We start from the raw sequence: 22,197 nt of genomic DNA on the forward strand, positions 1-22,197 counted from the left end.
CTATATCTCTGATGCTTTTGCTGTTCCGGCCTGGATGTTGTTGGATTCGGCCCAGAAATGTGACAGAAGAGAGGTGTGTTGGCCAAGGGACACCAGGCCCTTGTAAGTAAGGGAAATGTGGTCAGGCGGAGGCAGAACCCAGTTTCCAGGGTTCTTTCATGGCACTAACAGTTACTGTGCTCCCACTGTGTGCCAAGCACGCTTCTAGAAGTCAGGAACTCAGAGTGCTCGGAGAGCTCAGCAGTCACAGCCCTCAGGTTCAGTGGGAAAAGACAGACAACAAATAAAGTTAGGATGTGTCAGGTGGTGAAAAAGATGGAAAACAGCAGGGGCTGGGTTGAGGCAGGAGAGGGGTGTTATTTTAAACGGGGAAGGCCTTAGTGTGACCTTGAATGAAGTGGGTGGGGAAGAGAACTGCAGGAAGAACTTTCCAGATAGTATAGTACATGCAAAGGCCCTGAGGCAAGAGAGCTCTTGGAAAGTTTGAGGAACAGCAAGAGGGCCAGTGTAGCAGGAGCAGGTGAGGTGGAGGGAGGGGAGAGACAGGAGATGGGGACAAAGAAGTCAGCTGCAGGCCACGGGAGGACTTGGGCTTCTCTCTGCATGAGACCCCAAGCTCTTGGAGGGTTACTGGTGGCGGAGCTAATGTAGGTATTAAAAAGATTGGCTATGCTATGAGGGCAGGGCTCACACTGGAGCCGTCTGTCCTTGGCTGGTGGTTCTCAGCCTGAGGAAGTCACATCAGAAATGCTCTTGGAGTAGGAATTCTTTAACACAGATAGGCCCCAAAGGTTCTGGAAGAAAAGACTGATTGTCACCCTATTCTTCTGGGCAGCTGGACTCTGGTCCTCTCACTCTCCCCTTCTTGCCTCCTCTTTCCTTCCTTTGTCAGTGAAAGTTCTTTGAAAGCATAAGGCAACTTGCAAATGCAAGAGATTGGGGTCCCTGGTAGTGGGGATGAACTTGGCTGAAGGGGGGCATTGTTGGTTCTATAAAGAACGGGACCAGGGATGAGACAGAACCAGTCAACTTGTAGAATTCTTCTTTTTTTTCACGCTTCACCTGCTGTCTGTGGCCCCGGGAACTATGTGGGAGGTGAGGGCCTGTTTGGTCTGAGGTTATTTTCTTCTAAGAGGCTGGGTTAGTGGGCAGCTGTCAGTTGAACCTATGGAGTGCGTGAGGCGTTGCCGAGTCGCCGGCTGAGCTGTGATTTCAGACCAAAGCTGAGGGTGTGGTGCTGCTGTCTGGCTGCGTCTGGAAGGTGGAAGCAGTGACTCACCCGGGCGAGCACCTCACCTCCACTGTATCTTCAGCCCTGCTGTCTCTAGGGTGTGGCCCGTGCCAGCCGGGGCCTGCCTCCCAGACACTCCCGGGGGCCTGTTTGTGTGGTAGACACTTCATCTCGACACAAACAAGTGGTCAGAAGGACCTGAGTTTCTTGATGTCTGTTTCTGGACTGTGAATTCATATTGGTTTAAGTCAAGACTGGGGTCGTCGTAAGGGCAGCTTGACTACAGCAAGGAGTTTGGGAAGATGCCAGATGGTCTTTCCTCTCCTGCCAGGACAAGAACTGGCAACACTTGCCTCAAAGAGGGGGCTTCACTTGTGATATAAACCGGCCTGCCCCCAGGTCCTACCTGTTGTCTCCCATACCTGTTTGAGCAACGAGAAATGCAGGCCAGTACAGGAAGAATGACCGTTGGGCTCCGGCCCCTTTAGCTCATTGGCCAACAGATTTTGCTGACGTCCTGCAAAAGACCAGTGTCTGGGATTCTTTTTAGCACTGTCCCCACACTGCTCCATGGCGTCAGGGTCCTCTCTCTGAGTAAAACTTTAATAAGTGCCCTGTCTACATGTGCAGGAGATAATAGCATCTGTCCTGCTTGTCTAAGATATCAGCTCCTTCGCTCATGTCTCCTGTTGGCGTAATGACAGCTATTGTCACAAGTAACTGTCTTTCAGTTCACAGTAACACAACACAAATCTGCTTCTCACTCATAGACAATTCAGTATGTGTCTTACTGGTCAGCAGGTAGTGTAGGTCCTCAGGCTCCTTCCAGTGTGGGTTCGGCCACCCTCTGAGGCCACAGAATCCTCTGCAAAGAGAATGGAGAACCCCTATGTGCTTCGTAAAAGCACCAGCCAGAAGTGACACACACTGCTTCTACCCCCATTCCCTCGGTGACAAGTAGTCACATGGTCATCGTTGGATGCGAACGGGCTAGGAAATGAAGTCCTTGGCTGGACTGGGGTCTTTCCTGACAAGCCCACACCTCCACTGGGAAAGCACTAACTTCTGGTGGGCAGGCAGCCATGCCGCCACCTCTGCGTCTCTCTCTCGGTGTCTCTGCACTTGGGTCTGTCCCTCTCTTCATCTTGTCTCTCTCCATCTTTTGTCTGTGATTCTGGATGTCACACAGGTCATTCTGGCAGACTTCCCCCCACTGGAGTCCCCAGATGGGTGCAGGTGCCTGAAGGAGTCATTTATGCCACGATTACCTTAGGTACTGCTTGTCCCCACACCTGGAATGCTGATTGCGTGCCTGCTGCCTGGCTCTCAGAGACGGGGTGTGCGCCCCGAGCATGGCCTCTGCCTTCTGCCTGTCCTTGTGCCTGGGAACTGCATGCCGTGCCATGTGTCGTCCTTCCAGGAGGGACTTACCCTGCTTTCCATAGACCCCTGCCTGTGGCATCTGAAAGCATGGCGGAAGGACTCAGAGTGCTGCGTGCTTGTTTTGCCCTCTGTCCCTGAAGACAGGTTACAGGACACAGTGGGATGCAGCCCACCTGGAGACAGCAAAAATGGGGGTGGAATTATCAGATCATCCCGTCTTTCACTCTTGTTTACCCTGAAATCCCAGTATCTGTTTTAAGAAGATGCTACAAGTATGGTGGTGTTGTGATTGCTCTTAGGGAAACATAAAATTAATGTGTTTGCCCTAAATGTCCAGGTTGCTTGAGGTACTATGATTTGTCATTTCTTCTCAGCTTCCCCATACCCTTCAGAGGTGGAAGAGCAGGTATTAGATTTCTCCATGGAACCCGTGGGGTAGCCCTAGAAACACGAAATAGCGAGGGGATTGGGCCACCGTCTTCACACTCAACTTCATTGCCTCCACCGTTAATTTTTGTTACTGAGGGAGGAGTCCCAGTAAGACTACATCATTCTTCTCACTTCCCTTATTGTACAGATAATACAATAAGGACTTTTTAGAAATAAAATCACCCTGACCCTTCCACCAGATCAACTCAACTATCGTGAGTCCTGCCTGTTGGTTTTCAGTGCTGATCTGTTTGCATACGTAATTTTAAATGTACTTTCTCACGTAACCATTGTATTGATCGAGTTCATCGGGTTGCAGGTTAGTCTTCCGAGTTTTCATTGATTACAGTTGCATGGCGTGCTCCTAAGTGGATGAAATCATACTTTCCCCATTCTCCTTCTGCTGACTGTTAAATTGCACTTGAATGAATATCTTAATGCATTCAATCTTGCCCCCTTTCTTCCGTTTTTTAAAACTGGTTTCCTAGCATAAACTCCCAGGACCGGGATTACTGGGTCAAAGGGTATGAGTGTTTTTATGGCTCTTGAAACAACAGACTACCAGACTGTTTTCTGAGAAGCTTGTGTTAATTTATGTTGCCACCAGCAATAGGCGAGTTCAAGGTCCCCCACTGGCTAGCCCTGCGATTTTCAATCTTTGTTTATTTCATACGTATAAAGTTATGAACTGTGCAACGTTTTTATTAAGCCACAAAGGGGAATGGTACCACATTGCTTTTAAAGAAAACTGATATTAAAATATGTAAAGTATTATTTTTAGAAATATTGCAACAACGTAAAACACATTTTCATTGGTGTGGTAGCTACGTAGAATAACTGTGGCATTGGCCTCGTTCCATGTTCTTATATTCAAAATCAAATGTGGTTCTGTTTTCTGAGTTTGCAGGAACTTAGCTAGGCAGATAGTAGAAGGGGCTTCTGGAAAAGGCAAGACAAGGGGCTGTCACTTTTCTGAAGGGCATCATGGAGAGGAAAGAGAGGTTTCATTTACTGTGGCTCTAGGAGACAGAACGTGTCTGTAGAAGTGACAGGGAAGTAAGTAGATGGTGGACCGACTCTAACTGTTAGAGCTGCCCCGTAATGGAAGCAATTGGAAGGTAGTGAGCTCCCCGTCCATGGAGAATTCAAGCAGAGGCTGGAGCACTATCAAGGTTACAATAGACAGGATTCCTGTGCTGAGCCAGGCGTTGGACCAGGGATCTTGGGGTGCTCTCTGCCCTGCTTTTCAGGGGTTTTATTGATTTAATTTTTTTCTTTACGTATTTTTTGTTGGCCTTGAATAGCACAGTGAAGCCTGGAGAGCAGGGTGGTGGAGGGGCAGAAACTGAGGCATGCGGAGTGTCCATAGATTTGGGTACAGTTTGCGCTTGGTGGGTTTTGGGATTCTTTTGAACAGAACAAAAATGTGAGGTTGGTGCATTGCCAGAGGTAGAGAAAGCCTATAGGTTGGAAAGAAGTAGAAGGAGATAAGCTTGTGCTGAGAGGTGTTCAGTGGGGAGGGAAAGAGAATAGAGTCTGTGGAGGGTGAGGGTGGCTTCTTAAAAGGGTTATGACTAGGAGGAGGGCATTGCAAAATGGGAAGGTGGCCCCTTCCCCAGGAAGCCATTTCCTGCCGTGGTTTATTTTGCCTTTTGTTTCTGAGGAGCCACATCCCCTCCCTGCTCCCAGGACAGAGCCAGAGACAGAGCAGGCCCAGCAGGGTAGGTAGCTAGTGGAGGCTTGTCACATGCCTGGCTCTCGGCTCAGAGGGCCACCCCTTCCTCCTGGCCCCTGAGAATGACAGAGTACCAGGCCCAGAGAACCCAGGCAGATCCTCACCCCACTGCTTCATCCTTCAGCTGAGGAAACAGGCCTCGAGTGGGGAACTGGCCTTTTCCAGAGCATACAGTCTGTCTGAGGGCAGTGGCTTAAGAGCGGTTTCTGTGGAGTCTGAGATGACAGGCTTTGAGGAGGAAAAGGGAGAGACTCCTGGTTTTATTTGTGTCTGTGGCCAGAGGAGGCATCCAGGACACTTTGGTCAGAAAGTCTGCCTGGCTCTGCGGTTGGCAGCTATGAGGCTGGTTGAAGGGCATGGAGGGGCAGGTGGGTGGTGGCCTGGGGACCAGCGGCTGCTCCTGCTTGCTGCCCTCCCTCCTGAACAAACCAGCCTGTTTAGGAGCATCCTCTGCCTGGCAGGGCTATGACCGAGTGGGTCTTCCTTGCAGAGGATGGAGAGGCCGTGAGCAGCTCCTACGAGTCCTATGATGAGGAGGAAAGCAGCAAGGGCAAGTCGGCCCCCTACCAGTGGCCCTCGCCCGAAGCCAGCATCGAGCTGATGCGTGATGCCCGCATCTGTGCCTTCCTGTGGCGCAAGAAGTGGCTGGGGCAGTGGGCCAAGCAGCTCTGCGTCATCAAGGACACCAGACTCCTGGTCAGTGGGCCTCATGTCGTGTTCTGCTCTCCTCTCTCTTGGGGGGAGGGGATGGTCCCTGATACCAGGCGGTGAGAGCCTTTAATGTCAGATTTTCACTGCTCCCTAACTTTGCATGCATGAATAAATGTGCTTTTTTTTTTTTAAATTTTGATTTTTATGATTATTTGCCAAAGAAATAATTAAACCTGGTCAAGCTTCTAAGAATGTGCTTTTTCTAACTAGAAAAGTCTGGTAGTTTTCATCTCTGTCACAGGGGGCTGTGACTGCCACCCCTCCCCCAGCCTATCCCGTACACATTTTTTCCTGGGACCTTTTTGTCCTGGTCTGAGCGCCCATTCTTCCTCCCCTCCAGGCCACGGGAGGTGTGGGGTCGAACCTGCCTCCCAGCCCCAGTTCTGGCTACTGCGTTTGTCTGTGCAGCCTGAGAATCACAGGTTAGGTGTTTTCTCAGAAGTTGCAATATTTTGAATTACTGATTACAAGACAAGACCCAGAAAGGAGTCAGAAAATATTACTCCGACCACAGCCCTGTTTTCTATGATTTTAAATTAAAATTCCCAGTTTGATGTCCCAATTTGAAGTTCTATGGCATCATTCTAAACACCCTTTTTTCACTGGTTACAATGTGCCCTGTTCTGTGCCGATGTGCCTTTGGGTGATCCTGTCACGCGGCCCTGTGAGGACCCCCATTTTACAAGTGAGAAAGTGAGGGGCAGAATATTTTCTCTGGTAGGGGGAGAAAATCCTCTTCTTTCTTTGCTAACAATGTCATCTTCCGAACTAAGCAGATGATAAGCTTAGTCTTCATTCCCTGTAGCCCCCTTTTCTGGGGGAGCTGAGCACGAAATGCAGAGGCGGAGACATGGGGCAAGTGTGTTCCACCCTGGACACGTGAGAGTTGCCCGCAGAGGACATATTTTAGGAGCCAGCCCAGGCCTGCCGTGAGATTAGAGCAGCCCAGATAAGCAGGTGCTGGAGCTGGTGAGAAAGAGGCTTGATGGAGAAGGACACAACGTCCCTGGTCTGAGGCTGAGAACGAGCGTTGCTGATATTGGAGGTTATGCTTTTGGACTTGCCTAGGATGTCCGGCGCTTTGGTTTTGTCGGGGCATAGCCCAGCTCTCGGTGGGCCTCACCGTGCCCAGCAGCGCCTCCTCTGGCTAGGCCTGGCACCCCGGGCAAAGCAGCGTGTCATCTCTTCCAGTGTTACAAGTCCTCCAAGGACCACAGCCCTCAGCTGGACGTGAACTTGCTGGGCAGCAGCGTCGTGCACAAGGAGAAGCAAGTGCGGAAGAAGGAGCACAAACTGAAGATCATGCCAATGAATGCCGACGTGATCGTGCTGGGCCTCCAGAGCAAGGACCAGGCTGAGCAGTGGCTCCGGGTGAGGGGGCTGCCAGGCCGCTGGGGAAGCAGGCCTGCTCCCCACTAGGGCTCCTGGGGCCCCTGCAGTTCTAGAGCCCCAGCTTTTCCCAAAAGGGGTAGATGTTGTCAAAGGTAGAGGGGTACAAGCCTTCCAGTTGCCAGGGCCTCCTGTGTTCTCAGTGGTAGCAATCAGTGTTAGGGAAATGGACCGCAGCGTCTGCTGCCGGGTCTGTGTGCTTCTCGGTCACCTGGACTTGGGCTCTGGTTGAGATCACTCTGTCTTCTGGCCCCTAGTGAGGCATCACCAGCCTCCTTACGAAAGAAGAGCAGATGTCACTGCCACTTGTTAAGTACTGTGTTTCCCCATGTTTCCTTTCCTAGCCAGACAATCAGCTCTCATGCATGTTTTGGAGCAAAAATTAATATAAGACCAAGTTTTATTTTACTATAAGACCCGGTCTTTATAATATAATACAATACAATATAATACAATATGGTATGATATAGTATAATATAATATAATGTAATATGGTATAATATAATATAACATAATATAATATAATGTAATACTGGGTCTTATATTAATTTTTGCTCCAAAAGACGCATTGGAGCTGATTGTCCAGCTGGGTCTTATTTTTGGGGAAACTCGGTACTTACAATGGGCCATGCACTTTCAGCAAATTTAAGCCACCTTAGGGTAAGCTAGCAGGGAGCTAGCTGGGTGATGGCAATACCCAGGAAGGCTAAGAGGGATGAGGTGACCGATTGTGGTCACCTGGCGAGTGAGTGGCAGCATCGGGTTGCAAACCCAGAACTGTGTGGCCAGAGTCCTGTGTTCTACCCCCACCAATGGACACGGTCAGCTGGCCTGCTCTCACCGTGATGTAGCACCTCAGAACGCTTGCCTGTCCCACGTTAAAGATGAGCTTGACGATTCCAGAAGGGATAAGGTTTGCACCAAGAAAGGGCCCACGGTTGCAGAGGGATCTCCAGATCCAGCAGGGCCCCTGGTGAGGCCAGAGAGAGCCAGAGTCCCTTCCCTCCTTCTTGCTGCGCCCTCCTCGTCAGAGCCACACTGATGCATTTCCAGGACAGGGGCATTAAATACCGTTCGCCCCCTCTGTACACACACACAAATGCTTGCATGCATACACACTGCTTAGCACACACACACACACACAAACACACAAATATTTACACACACACACACACACACACACACGCTTGCACCCTGCTCGCACTCCCAGTTCCCAGCGTTGTTCCTCTGACTGCTCAGACCCACCCGCCTGTCCTTCCCCTGACCCCCATCTGCCCTCCCCAACTCTCACGCCCTCTTCCTGAGACCCTTTCCTCATTGCCCCGCCCTGTCTTGCTGGTTTAAAGACAAGAACACTTGGAGAAGACACAGCCTCTCTGTTGGCCTCCACAGAGACACCCTTTCCTTTCTGGTCAGGTGCATGCAGAGGTGAACTTGGCTGTCGGCCTGACTCTTGAGAAGCTGCCCACACTTGCAGTTGGGTGGGGCTGGTTGGCCTGTCAGATGGGTTCTGGACCAGATGCATCTGTTTTGTCAAATCTGCCTCCTGCCCTGGGTGTCTGTATCTCAACTCTGCATAGTCATACCTGTGCCTGCAGGGAGGGACAGGTATATGACAGTCACTGGGAGATGTTGAGTATGGAACAAGTGTCCAAAAAAGGAAGGCACAGGCAGAGCTCTCTCAGAGAAGCAGAGCCCCACGCCCTCAAGCCTGGACAGCGGGCTTAGCATGCTTCCCCTGTGAAGGCCGACCGCACACCTAGGCCCCAGCTGACAAGGATGGGAATGAACGTGCCTCTCCTATGCTGGGTACTTCACACGAGGCCTCACAGCTGCCCGTGGCATATGTGTTATCCCATCTTACAGATTTGGTGACTGAGGCTCAGGCCCAAAGTCAATCTCAGGAGTGAGAAATGCCTTAAATTTCCTCGTCCCCAGAGCCATTCTTCCTTTATGTTCTTTGGCTTTTCAGATTTTAACCTCTTTCCATAAACTGCTCTAGGCGGAGCCTGAAAAAGAAGGGTCTTTGAAATCACACTTGCTGAGTCCGTATCTCCAAAGGGCTTCTGGCGGGCAGTGTGTTTATGGCTACCCTGAGCTGTCAGCCTCTGGGAATCCCCCAGGTGGCCCCTGGCTCAGAGCGGGGATGCTGCTTAGTAGCCTGAGTCACGCCTGACCTGTGTGGCCCTAGGCCTGCAGAGCTGAGGGCTGCTCTAGCCAGCTTTGGGCTTTGTTGTAAAAGCCCTCCCTCTTGCGCACCCCCAGAACATGTGGGGGCCTGCAGGAGAGAGGGCCTAGGAACAAGCCCTACCCCCCATCCCAGTGCAGCCTGCCCAGCTAGGTCCCAGGCCACACGTGGGCCAGGTGTTGGGGTGGGGTGGTTCTCTGTGCCTCGGAAATCACGCATCTTCTCTCTCACCTCCACCACTCTCTCCTGACTTTGGGGGCTCCAGCTTCAGTCTGGCCGTGAGTGCAGACCAGGCCAGGAGGGCCTTGGGGGCCTGGGCCTCTGCTGACCACTTGCCTCTCCCTTCAGGTCATCCAGGAGGTGAGCGGCCTGCCTTCAGAAGGCACGTCCGAGGGAAACCAGTACACCCCAGATGCCCAGCGTCTGAACTGTCAGAAGGTAGGTCTCTACTCGGCCTGGAAGGACAGTTCAATTCCATTTTTTCTCTGTAAAAATTAAAAATATAAAACTGGGAGCTTTGTTTTTGCATTTCAGTCCAATTGTAAGAAACGTGCAGTGCTTGGATAAGGGCAGTAGCTTCAGGTTGGCAGGAAACTGAGGAAATTGATGCAGACCTATAATATTTCCTTGCTTGGGAAGGAGGGGAGGAGCTTTACCGAGACAAAAGTCACTTTGCCCTCCGTTCTTCGGTGGGGAGATTTATTTTCTGAGGTTCTTTCTCCACACTTACTGCCCCATAGAGGTTCCGGGGCTGGGGGAACTGTCTCCATGTTGATCCCAACCAAAGGGCTCTAGTGCTCATTTGCATGGAGCCGTGCGGCTCCTGCTTAAGGCTCAAAGTCAAGGCAGCTGGGCCAGGTGGTGGCCGTGGGGGGCCCTCACACGTAGGGTCCCATTCCATGTCCCCGAGTATCTGCAGGTGGGTGCCCTGAAGCCTGCGCATACACAGAGCAACCAGAGGGTCACTGTGTCTCATCTTGGGGTCCCCATCCCTGGCAGGGAGGAAAATAGAGGGTACGCAGAGGGCTTGCGCAGGGAGGAAGCCCTCTGTTCTTTGGGAAGGCACAGGCCATCCCCGATGGAGAAAACCCTTAGCCCTTCTGGAGTGACTCAAGAGGGGCTGTTTGAGTTGTCTCACTCATTCCTTGGTCATTGACAAGAAACAAAAATTGGAGTAAACTTGGTTTTTTTCACATTGGGGTGAGAAACAAGATCTCTACCTAATGACCTGGCATGCAGTGTTCCCTGGCCGGACACCTCAGTCCTTGGTCCCGCCTAAGCCGGTCCCATTGGTTGGGGGTCCCTCAGCTTGTTTTACAGAGATCTGGAGTGAGTGGTTCTCGAAGAAGCCTGACTGGAATAATCTGAGTGCTTCCCGTTCTAACAGCAGCAGCACCTACTCCACTCCTGTAGGGACTCTCTCATTCCCTAACAGCCCCAGGGAATGCACGTGGGAACATTATCCCTGTGTTACACACAGGCAGAGTGGGCTCCGAGAGCACACCTGGCTGGAGAATGTTCCAGCCTGCATTCAAATCATGGTCTGACCCTGTGCAGACGAGGTGGCCCTTCTCTGAAGCCCGATGTGTTGATAGCACAGTCAATTCTCAAAAGGCTCCCTCGTGCTCCAGGTATGGGTGGTTCTCGCTTGACGTCAGCTTCAGTTGGGATGCTGACGCTAATGCCAGCCCTGGGGCTGACCACCTGCCCTCCCCACTGGCTCCAGGGCCACTGTTAATCAGGTTGAGCAGCCACTTTGAGAACTTGTGAACAACAGGAAGGTGCTCTGGGACAGGGCAGGGAACCTCAGGAAGGACGTGTGAAGGCAGGTCCTCCACAGAACCCCAGAAGGAAGCCCGGCCAATGTCCCCCCAGTAACCTGGACTCCAGGCTGAGCCCTGTCCTACATTCAAGAGTAATCTATTATTTCCTCTTAAATTGTGATCTCTGAGGTAGCCATTCCCACGTAAGACTACCCACTTCTCTCTCTCTCTCTCTCCCACAGCCAGATGTAACTGAGAAGTACCTGTCAGCCTCAGAATATGGAAGCTCCGTAGATGGCCACCCTGAGGTCCCAGAGACCAAAGATGGTACCAACGCCCTCAGCCTAGAATGGGGAGGGGATGGGATCTCAGTCCATTAGGGTTGAGACTCGCTGTCTGGCTCAACCCTAATGGGTTTTACCAGCTAATTCCAACATGCCTCCAATTTACAAACTACTTGGAAATACTACAACGGACAGATCCAGGAAAGAGGGAGAGATGACCAAATTGAAGTTTCATGAGTTGCTGGGGGTAGAATATTCTCTCATCTCTTCTTATTTGCTAACCGTATTTCAAATTTCAAATCTCTTTGAGCCAAAACAGTCTATAAAGATTCCCAAGTGCTGACACATTCTGTACATTCTATGAAAGAAGCTGGTGTGCCCCTCTCGGGTGTGTGATTGTAGAGACACCTGACTCTGGCCTCTGGATCCTGGTCTGGGGAGCAGGCGTGTGTGTGTATGTGTGTGTGTGTGTGTACATGTGTGTGTATGTGTGTATGTGTGTGTGTGTGTAAGCGCATGCACGTTTGCGTGCAGGGAGTGCCAGATGTGGTGGGAGGGGTCTACTATTTTTTTCCCCCTTTGATAAGGGGGGAAATGCTGATGGCTTTTTCTCTCATCTTGACAGTCAAGAAGAAATGTTCTGCTGGCCTCAAACTGAGCAACCTAATGAACCTTGGCAGGAAGAAATCAACCTCACTGGAGCCTCCAGAGAGGTCTCTCGAGACATCCAGTAAGAACTGTAGCCACCTCCTTGTCCACTGGGATGGAGCCTGTCTCTAGAAAGGCAGCTCAGATGGTCAAGGCAGGGGTCTTAGGTCTTGCTTAGGTCACCATCTCTAGGATGGCGAGCTCGCAGGGCACTGTTTGTTTATCTTACTGCAGGTACCGTGTTTCCCTGAAAATAAGACCTAGCCGGACCATCAGCTGTAATGCGTCTTCTGGAGCAAAAATTAACATAAGACCTGGTCTAATATTATATTATATAAGACCCGGTCTTATAGTATAGTAAAATAAGACCGGGTCTTGTATTACTTTTTGCTCCAAAAGACACATTAGAGCTGATTGTCTGGCTAGGTCTTATTTTCAGGGGAACACGGTAGCTCTTATGTCTAACCAGACCCTCTCTTGCTGCAGGGCAGGATGCTTTGTGGGAGTGAAGGGTAACTGATTGCTGTCCGCCTAATGGTCTTTAAAAATCTGTGCATTTGCTCAGTGTTTATGGGGCATGGCAGGCCCAGTGTCTGGGAAAGGGGACCAGGCAGAGAGAGGACAGGGTCCTGAGAGCAGACAGTTCAAGAGAGATGAGAGCTTTATACCTGTGACCACATCCCTGCCGTCTTAGTAGCTTGAAGGACTCGGGGACAGAAAGAACCTTTCCCACGCTGGGCAGCCATGGTGTCCTGGACCTGAGCCTTGTAGGTCGGACAGGAGCTGAATGGGCTGGGATGGCTCCCGTGGTCAGGAGCAAAGTCTCTGAGGTGCGAACTGGTGAGACGCATCAAGGGGCCGACAAAAGCCCGTCTTGCGGGGAGAGAGGGTATGTATGGGTGCTGGGAGACTCCTAGAGGTCATCTCTGCTGCCCTCACTCAGCCTTGAGGAAACTAAGGCCAGGAGAGAGAGAAACCTTTCTCAGAAAATACCCGGGGGTGATCCTGGATCCTGGCGTTCAATCTCGGGCTCATTGCTGGAGCTCTCCCCAGGGCCTGAAGGACATTGCTGCCCACCTTGGGGCCCTTTCCTCTTCCGCACGGAACCCATGTCCCTGCTGGGCTCTGTTCCTGAGCCCAGTTTGTTCTGTTCTGAGGCCTGCCAGGCCGCCATATGGAATGGGAAGGCAGCAGACAGGGCCTCATCTTGGAGCCTACTGCTTCTCCAGCCAACGTACCAGGTAATGGCCTGGCTCTGCCAGTGCCTATGGCCGCAGGGCATGGTATTGGGCAGGGGAGCCTGGTCCCAGTGAGTCACTTTGGGAATTGTGCTGGCTCATTGCTGGAAGGTATTCGGCAGTGAAGCATGCTCCTTTCCCCTGTGGCTGGGGAATGGCCAGAGAAAGCACACACACTCTCCTTCCTGGGACTCAGCCAGCATCAGAGCTCCTACCTCTCTTGACCCAGAGTTCTCTCTGGTCCACTGAATTGTGATGGGCGAGTGGGGTGCCTGCCCAGATGAGCCAGAGGTCCTAGGTCCTGTGCTCAAATTCTTCCACTTTGCGACCTGGTTGTAATGAACACAAGGCTCTGAGAAATACGTGATCCATGCTGTGTGGCCAGCGCTGGGTGGGTGGGAAGGTGGCTGTGCACGTGGACCGTGCTGCGTGAATCTAGTTCATCCCAGCAAAGGTTCTGAGCAGCTGCTAGGCCCTTACGGTAGAGAAGCCATCTGCTTTGTAAGCCAGTGTCCCTGGGAAGGTAAGCGGCACTGAGAGATGTCAGTCACCATACATGGGGCATGCAGACCATCCTGAAGACTGGATTTTACTCATCTTTGCAGCCCCAGGAACAAGGCTGTGCTTGGCACATGGTGTCAGGTCCCTAAGTGTTCATCTAATGGGGAAGTGGGAGGAGGCTCGTCCTCTTCTGGGGAAGCTGAACCCAACACATGCAACCATTAGAGACTAGTAAAGGATTGCGTGGTGGGTACTGGCAGCCTCTGCATGCTGATAGAGAGGGGCTCCCTGCTGGAGAGGCTCCAGGGAACAGTGCTTGGCTGCTGGAGATGAACATGGCACGTGCCTGCCCTTGACAAGCTCTGTGTCCAGCAGGGAGGCTGACCTGGAAGCAGAGTTTCACTGTTCCTGGTCCAGGTGAAACTGGACCAGGCGGGGCAGGGAGTACAGGACCCAGGGAGGGCCAAGGCCGGCTGCATCAGGGAGGATGACAGGGACCTGGCCAAGGGGAGGAGGGCTTTGCAGGCTGAGACTGAGTGTGACCCAGGGATAGCAAGGCCGTCCCGGGAGCTGGAAAGCTAAGGCTGTGGAGGCCAGGGGATTGCACCTGCTGGAGACCCTTTCTGGGGAGAGCTTCCTGCATGGGGCCTAAGTGACCAGAGGCAGGGGAGGTGCTGCATCCTGGGCCCTTATTGCCGTGGAGACAGGGCCCCGGGCGGGGGATCCTCCATCCTGTCCATATAAATCATCACCTGGTCCAGTCCAGATGTGACTCACTTCCCTGCGGACACACCTTTTGCAAAAACCAGTGGAGCTGTGCTGCCCGGCTTCCGAGGGTGTAGCTACGAACACGAAGGCAGGAAGAGACAGACTAGGAGATTCATAGCCTCTATGAGTTCAGAACATTTCTCAGGCAAAGCATGACAAGTCTTGGAACTGAGGTTCTGGGGGAGCCCCTGGGAGGCCCAGAGGTGGTGGCAGTCTGGACACCCCTCAGCCACCCACGCCCTCCTGCAGCCGCATCCTCTCCTGCAGATTACCTGAACGTGCTGGTGAACAGCCAGTGGAAGTCACGCTGGTGCTCCGTCAGGGACAGTCACCTGCACTTTTACCAGGACCGGAACCGGAGCAAGGTGGCCCAGCAGCCCCTCAGCCTGGTGGGCTGTGAGGTGGTCCCAGACCCGAGCCCAGACCACCTCTATTCCTTCCGCATCCTCCATAATGGCGAGGAGCTGGCCAAACTCGAGGTACTGTGGGCCCGTGGTGGCAGGAAGTGGGGAAAAGGGAATGGTGCACAGCCAGAGTGGGGAACCAGGCACAGCCAGGGAGAGGAGGTCGAGGCTGTTTGCTGCAGGTCCTAGAGACCCAGTGTAGTTGTGCATTTATTTTTGTTTCCTCTGCCTGAGATTGTTTGCATTTTTGAAAAATTTCCGCTCCCTTTCTGACCTCAGGGTGGTTGTGTTATGGGAGCGGACAATGAGCTACTTCCTGCACTTAGGGCAGAAGGAGTATTTATAACTCCTGAGCTGCTGGAAAAACCTTCTGGGGATTCACAGTGGGTTTGATTTAGTTTGTGTATCACCAGATGGAGCCCGGTACGTAAAAATGACGACTGTTAGGGCTTATCTGAGGGGAAGAATCAGGTTTGTGATACAATTACATTTTTCCCACTCCCCACCCTCTGTTGGATGTAATGTCACATTTACAAAATAACCGGTGACATAATGCCTTGCATTGAGTTGGGTGGGCCCCAGCCAGAGTTCTTCACAAGCACAGAAGGACGCACTCCCCAGTTTACCACTTTTCATCTACTCCAGAGGTCTTCATCCCAATTTTGCTTCAATACTGCCCTCTGGTGGCTACACAATCCACATCCCAGGTGCTCCTCAGGGACAAGTTTGTACCTCTGTCCCGTAGACTAATATCTGCTTAGTATGATAATATGTATACAAGACAGATATGCTCCCTGCCCTCACGGAACTTACATTCTAGTATGAGAATGAGATGCTATTCAGCTAATTACCCAATTAATTACATAATAACAGTTGCTGAAAAACGGTAGGGGGGATGCTGTGGGTATGAGTGAAAGCTGGAGTGCTGGGGGTGGAGGTACGGGCGGGAGCGTGTGTGACCAGGCTGGGAGGGAAGGGGGGTTGATCCTAAGAGCAAGGGGAGACCCTGAAGGGTATCGAGCGAGGCTGGTAAGCTCAGATTTGTATTTTGAGATGCTTCCTCCAGCTGTTGGGTGGGTGGGGGGGAGCAGATGGTAGGGGGCAAGGGACAAAGTGAAACTTGTTAAGGAGCTGTTCCAGTTGCCCAGGGCAGAGATGGTGGTAGCAGAAACTAGGGGATGCCCGTGAAAAGCTTTATTGAGAAACCCACTTGAAAATAAATGGGAAAGGGAAACCAGCTAAATGTCCAACTCAGCTCAGAGCTGCGTCCAGGATTAAGAGAACACAGCAGTAGGGGGTGGAGCTGTATTGTGTAAGACGAAGTGGTAGCTGTTTTTCTTCATGAAACTAAACCTGACGTATTTATAGAATTCCCAGTTTTTTCTCATTATAAAGGCAAGAAACAACACTGGCATTTTAATAGAAATACCCAATGTATGTATTTGATTAGAATGCATTGTCCCCTGGGGGAAAAAACCCAAGCACCAGTTTCCATGGGATTTAGTTCATGGCTTAGCGGGGATTGTTGCCCTGGTGTAAGGTATTTAAGACATCTTGACTCTTGAAACTGGAAACAAAAATAAATTTGAATTTCATTATTTCTTAGCAGGGGATCCATGCAGTTATGTACGTATGGATTAGGGTGATTCCCTGACATGTGACCGTGCAAAAAATAGAGGTGCCAACTAAAACGCATATAATTTTAATAGTTCTGTCCTCGTCCATTAGCCTTCTAGAAATACATGTACATAAGTCACACGTGGTGCGGACCTTTATAAATGTCCGCAGCATCCAAGTATCACTGGCAATGTGGCAGGAAATGTTAGTTGGGGTCCCTGAGGGATGGGATATACTGGTGAAAATGAAAGAGCGTGGCCCCAGGCTCATCTGAGATGCCCTGCCCGGGTAAGAATCAGGGCAGGGGTGCCGTTCTTGCCCACTGAGGGGCTGGGCACGCTCCAGCCCTGCTCATGGCCCTCTCTGTCTACCCCAGGCCAAATCTTCCGAGGAAATGGGCCACTGGCTAGGCCTCCTGCTCTTGGAGTCGGGCTCCAAGACAGACCCCGAAGAATTCACCTACGACTATGTGGATGCAGATCGGGTTTCCTGTATTGTGAACGCGGCCAAAACCTCTCTGCTGTGAGTACGGAGGCCTTCAGCTCTGCGCCCTCCCACTCCCAGGCGTGCTTCTAGACTCCAGGCTCCAATTGGCCTCTGCTGGCCAGTCGAGCAGGATGGCAGCTGAGAACTCAGGGTCAGCCAGCCCTGTTCAACCGGCAACGGGAACACCAGGGCCAGGTTGCCACCCTCAGGGAGTCCTGGCCAGGCCTTAGGCCCAGAGCAGCCGCAGCAGCCTTGGCCTGGGCTAGACGCTTTCCAGCAACGTAGGGCAGAGTCAGCGCGTTTCCCGACGCGCCCTGCTGTTGATGCAGCACTTTCCCATGCATCCCTCTCTGGCTCCCCAGCACACACTCTGGAATAAGTAAGGCAGAGGTGGTACTTCTGCTTTCCAGATGAGCCAACTGGGGCTCTCTCAGGGAGAAGCTGTCCTGGGCCGGGTGGCTGAGGAGCTCTGTTGGAAGCTGGCCGAGCCCATGAATCAGAATCCCTTTTCTCATATACAAAATGGGGCAAGTCTCCAGTCTGGGCTGTCCCAAGGGTATCGTGAAGATGAACCAGGAGGCTTTTGTTGTTGTTGAAGGAGATCCTGAAAGGGAGTCAGAAGATGGCAAAAGGAGGCGAAGAGGAGGGGAGTGGGGCAAGGGAAGTTTGTTTTTCTGGAAGGGAAATTTGGAACTAGAGTCCTAGTAGGAAGGCTCCGGGAGGAGAGGGAGGAGCCCCCCCACCCCCGCCAAATAAATTGTGTTAAAATGAGGCCACAGCTCGTCCTCAGGTCTCCCGCATAGCCTGCAGCTTTCACTGCACCTCTCGTTACGAATCCTTTGAGACTTAGCTTTTCCTACCCGGTGCTAATCCTCCTGTGACTTCCAGACTGATGCAGAGAAAGTTCTCAGAGCCCAACACTTACATTGATGGCCTGCCCAGCCAGAATCTCCAGGAGCTGCTGTATGATGATGTGGAGATGTCAGAGCTGACAGCTGCGGTAAGGACGCTGCTAGGGCAGTGGCCTGGGGCTGTCCAGTCCCCCGCCTGCTAAACCTCAATGCCATCCTAGATTGGCCCTAAGATGAGTGGATTCCAAGTTACCTGCAGGGCCATCAGTGTAGAAACCTAGATGCAACAAGGTCATCTTTTATACTGGCGTGTGCAGTCCGCCTGGCATGGGGACTTGTCTAGATGAAACAGCTGGTTAACTGCCCTGGTCAGTGAGTGCTGGGGGTGGGGGTGTGCTGTGGGATTGGGAGCAGTGACATCCTTAGCCTCTGAGCCCGAACTGAAAGTGGAGATGGGATCATCATACTGGCAGCAGGTTCCATCCATCAGACATTGGCCTTCTGCTGGGCTGAAGGCATCTGTGGATTATCTCATTTAACCCTAACCACCTTACGTGGGGGTACTCTCCTCTTGGCTTACGGATGAGAAAATAAGGATCAGGAAACTTAGTACTATGTCCTGGGTCTCCCACTTCGAGTGGCAAATCCAGGAGTTGAACTCTGGCCTAACTCCAGATCAATAGGATGTTTCCCCAGGGGAGGGTCCTTGCCCACTCCAGCACAGGGAGGGGACAAGAGCTTTGAGGCAGAGCAGGTGCTGCCTCCACAGCCCAGGGGGTAGAGGCAATGGTGAAAGCCACCTGACTCTCTTTCCTCTACAGCTGGACCCTGAGGAAGCAGCCCCTGCCACAGATGCTCCAAGTGAGCCAGACCCCGACCGCGTGTACCTGGACCTCACGCCTGTCAAGTCCTTCCTGTACAGCCCAAGGGGTGCCCAGGCCCAGGAGCACTCCCCCACACCGTCCCACCTGGACCCTCCAGCTGTGGCCCTCCCTGCAGACCCGGGCCCTGCCCCAGACGAGCCCCTCCTCGAGTCTGCAGAGACCCCAGAGGCGCAGGTACAGGCTGTCTCCCAGCATGTGAGCCGGCCCCCCTTCCTCGGCCCGGTCCGCTGAGTCATGTTTGATTTCTCCCAAAGCCGATCGAGCAGTGGGAGAGTCTGGAGCCTGAAGAGCCTTCCCTGAGAATCACGACCGTCAAAATCCAGACTGAACAGCAGAAAATCTCCTTCCCACCAAGCTGTCCCGACCCCGTGGCTGTCACCCAGGCCGAGGCCAGCGCACCTGTGAAAGACAGGTTGAGGGCGACCTCTGCAGGTGCCTGGGCTGGATAAGAGTTGAATGTTTTAGAAATGGGTCAGAGAAGTGAGGCCAATTCTTTCCCTTTGAGAGAGGTCAAGGGACTTGCTCAAGGCCACACAGTAGAGAAGGTGTGGGCCTCGTTGCCTTTTCCGTCCCTGCTGAGCTACTGTCAGAGCCCTGGGTTCTGTCTGAGCCTGTGCAGTGGGTTGGGGACAGCCCTCATGTTCCAGCCTGGCTGACCTGGCAGTTCCCCTCTCTGGGTTTGTAGAGATCAAACTTGGCAAGAACAGGACAGAAGCCGAGGTGAAGCGGTACACAGAGGAGAAGGAGAGGCTTGAGAAGAAAAAGGAAGAAATCCGGGGGCACCTGGCTCAGCTCCGGAAAGAGAAACGGGAGCTGAAAGAGACCCTGTTAAAGTGTACAGGTAAGGGGCCTCCCAGGTGGAGAGGGCCAGAGGCACCTTCGGCTCAGGATACGTGGGCTTGGGCTTCCGGGGGTGAGTCTGGACCTATGCACCTGGCCCGCAGCCCCAGCCAATCTTTGGCACAGGTGAACGCGCCTGCTCGAAGTCCTCTGTCCCCTCCATCCTGTCTGAAAGGTTGCTGTCTGGGGCAGAGAGACGCTCTGACCTGTTGTCAGTAGGACCAGGAGGGAGTATAAAACGCTGGTGGAAGGAAAACATCTCTCAATGCTGTGAATTTAGACCTGAAATATTTTATTTTCACTTAAATGTACTCATGTTCCTTGGTCCATCTTTTGAGGAAGTGCCAACTCCTTTTCCTGAGACCCCAGGTCATCCTTCTTGCATTAATCACACCTGTCCTCCATCAGCCTTCATTTCCAGCCTTCATTGCTTTAAAGTGAACAAAAACTTAAGACACTTGCAAAGAAATGTGAGTCCTTCCAGATTCTGTTCCAGATCCTCCTCCTATCATTCGTCAGCCATGTCCTAGCAACTTGCCTTTTAAAGGCGCTTTCCTGGCCTTGGCTGAAACACTGCTCACTGCAGCCGGCTTACTTCTCATTCCAGACAAGGGCGTCCTGGCCAGCCTGGAGCAGAAGCTGAAGGAAATCGATGAGGAGTGCAGGAACCAGGAGAGCAGGCGTGTGGACCTCGAGCTCAGCATCGTGGAGGTGAAGGACAACCTGAAGAAGGCCGAGGCCGGGCCCATGACCCTGGGCACCACTGTGGACACCACCCACCTGGAGAATGTGAGCCCCCGAGTGAGTGCCAGGAGCCACAGTTTCTCGGAGATGCTGGCAGGGCCTCCTGGGCCAGGGTCGGGGGAAATCGGTCGCATGTGCCTCCCACTGGCTCAGGCCTGGCTCTTCTCCTGTCACCACAGCCCAAAGCTGCTGCCCCCACCCGTGCCCCAGACTGTACCCCAGTCAACTCTGCAACAGCACTCAAGAACAGGCCTCTTTCCGTCATGGTGACAGGGAAAGGCACCGTCCTCCAGAAAGCCAAGGTAAGCGGTCATTCCTGGCCTCCATCGAGGCCACCAGTGGACAGCAGGACTGTCCCTAAGCTGGGGCCCCTCTTCTGACCTGGGTGGTACTTTCCTGCTTTGGGCGTCACTCTCAGTAGGAAGAGGCACAGGGGTTGGGGCTTCACTGTCCCTTCGGCTCAGTCTTTGGCACTGACCAACCAGAAAGGCTCTTAGCAATCAGCCTGGGGACACTGGAATCCTTGACCTACCTGGTTCCAGGGGGACCTGGCCACAGTGCCGAGAGAGACTGAGCGGATAGTTTTCAAAGCAAAGAGTCAGTGATTCTAAAGGACTTTTGCCATGAAAACGTAAGAGGTTCAGATGGGTGACGTGATTTGCCTGAAGCTGCACAGCCAGCAGCTGGCGAAAGGCTGAGGAAGGTATAAGCGAGGAATAGATTACCATTACTGAGTTTTCCCCTGAGAGCTAGACGAAAAGTGTTGTTAATCCTTGACTCACTGGTATAGTAGAGAACATGCCTAGAGCTGCCTGTGTTTGTGGAAAAGTCGGCCCCTTATTTCTATCCTGATTACCTGCTGGAGAAATTTTGAGGCATCGGCGCCCAGGACTATTAAATTCAGGGAAGCCACGGCTCCCTCACTGCCCTGCCAGGCCTCATGCCTCAGTCACAACACTCTTTGCTGTACCACAGCCTCAAAAATCTCATAACACGTGCCCCAAACAGTGAGGGACCCACAGGGATTGAAAAATAATGGGCTGTTTCTATGCATATGGAGATGGCTACAGAGGATAACTTTCTTCTTTTTTGGGGGGTGTGTGCTGGTATTTGAATGGTGCCCTAGGAATGGGAGAAGAAAGGAACCAGTTAGGAAACAAGCTTCATCGAAAGACTCTCCTGTCAGGATGGACCTTGGTGACAATCTCACTTCGTTAAAGCAGCAACTCTGGGAGAGGGTGAGTCTGTTTAGAAGGAAAAGCAAGGACTGGGGAGCTAAGAATGGAAAGTGTCGGCTAAGAAGAGGCTCTGTCCCTGTTCAGAGCCAAAGGAAATGTTACAACAACAAAAGTTGCGGTTTTAAATAGCACCGATGCTGCCTGTGTAAAACCATCTATGACACAGTTTTTGAGAAATGGTAACAGAGGAGAAAATATTTGGGACCCAGCTGAGGCACTGTCCACACTAAATTAAGGACTTTTTAAAGGGATGCTGTATTATATTTTTAAAAAAATGTTTAAAATCCTATAATTTAGAACAGTGAAGTGTCTTTTGAGATTTATCTGACTTTGTACATTACCACGGGGAGAGGTGGAGGAAGATTACCTTGTGTTTACAGATTCAGTCCCGTGCCGGGCCATTCTTAAGGGAAGAGTTATTTAAAAGAATGCTACGTTAGTCCCTGTTTTTGAAGTTGTGTTTAATGCCCAAGGAAAAAAGTAGTAAATTTTGTTTTGGGTGGTCTCTCTCTTCTCTAACAATGGGCAGTGCTGATATTTGTGTTGCTCCTCTCTTTTCTTCTGATGGCATTGTTTTTTAACACAGGTTGAAACATTTCATCTGTCATCTCTGCCTCATTGCTGGGGTTCTGAGTTCTCTAACACTGGTTCCTGAGAACTAAAGGTCTTTTGATTCTTATCATCTTTCTAATCCCAGGGCATTTATTTCCTTTGTCGTAAACACTTGGTGTCCCTTTACCAAGTGGTGAGTTAGATTGTTTTTTTAATAAAATGTTAATTGTATTTTGGGTTTTTCTTGTATTTCATGGAATAATTTGGAGCAGGGCCTGGTGGACTTCTACCTCAAGGGGGAAACATCTTGGTT

The 22,197-nt window shown here is 51.9% G+C and overlaps 1 protein-coding gene across 5 annotated transcripts in view; it reads left to right on the forward strand.

The window, feature by feature from the left end:
- AFAP1L2 (actin filament associated protein 1 like 2) overlaps positions 1 to 22,115 on the forward strand; it is a 94,811-nt gene extending 72,696 nt beyond the window's left edge. For 2 of the 5 annotated variants that reach the window (XM_033130906.1, XM_033130908.1), the window contains 15 exons: positions 2,421 to 2,504; positions 5,269 to 5,474; positions 6,681 to 6,860; positions 9,415 to 9,504; positions 11,072 to 11,156; positions 11,739 to 11,843; positions 14,536 to 14,747; positions 16,666 to 16,811; positions 17,664 to 17,775; positions 18,448 to 18,684; positions 18,765 to 18,942; positions 19,196 to 19,351; positions 19,958 to 20,151; positions 20,274 to 20,396; positions 21,221 to 22,115. In XM_033130906.1, coding sequence (XP_032986797.1) covers positions 2,421 to 2,504; positions 5,269 to 5,474; positions 6,681 to 6,860; positions 9,415 to 9,504; positions 11,072 to 11,156; positions 11,739 to 11,843; positions 14,536 to 14,747; positions 16,666 to 16,811; positions 17,664 to 17,775; positions 18,448 to 18,684; positions 18,765 to 18,942; positions 19,196 to 19,351; positions 19,958 to 20,151; positions 20,274 to 20,396; positions 21,221 to 21,247 — 2,135 coding nt within the window. In that variant the 3' untranslated portion in view covers positions 21,248 to 22,115. The remainder of the gene's footprint in view (positions 1 to 2,420; positions 2,505 to 5,268; positions 5,475 to 6,680; positions 6,861 to 9,414; positions 9,505 to 11,071; positions 11,157 to 11,738; positions 11,844 to 14,535; positions 14,748 to 16,665; positions 16,812 to 17,663; positions 17,776 to 18,447; positions 18,685 to 18,764; positions 18,943 to 19,195; positions 19,352 to 19,957; positions 20,152 to 20,273; positions 20,397 to 21,220) is intronic. The other 3 variants (XM_033130907.1, XM_033130910.1, XM_033130909.1) reach the window with 3 other exon arrangements.
- The last annotated feature ends 82 nt before the right edge of the window (positions 22,116 to 22,197 follow it).

The sequence above is a fragment of the Rhinolophus ferrumequinum genome, chromosome 16, assembly GCF_004115265.2.
Source record: "Rhinolophus ferrumequinum isolate MPI-CBG mRhiFer1 chromosome 16, mRhiFer1_v1.p, whole genome shotgun sequence".
Lineage (NCBI taxonomy): Eukaryota > Metazoa > Chordata > Mammalia > Chiroptera > Rhinolophidae > Rhinolophus > Rhinolophus ferrumequinum.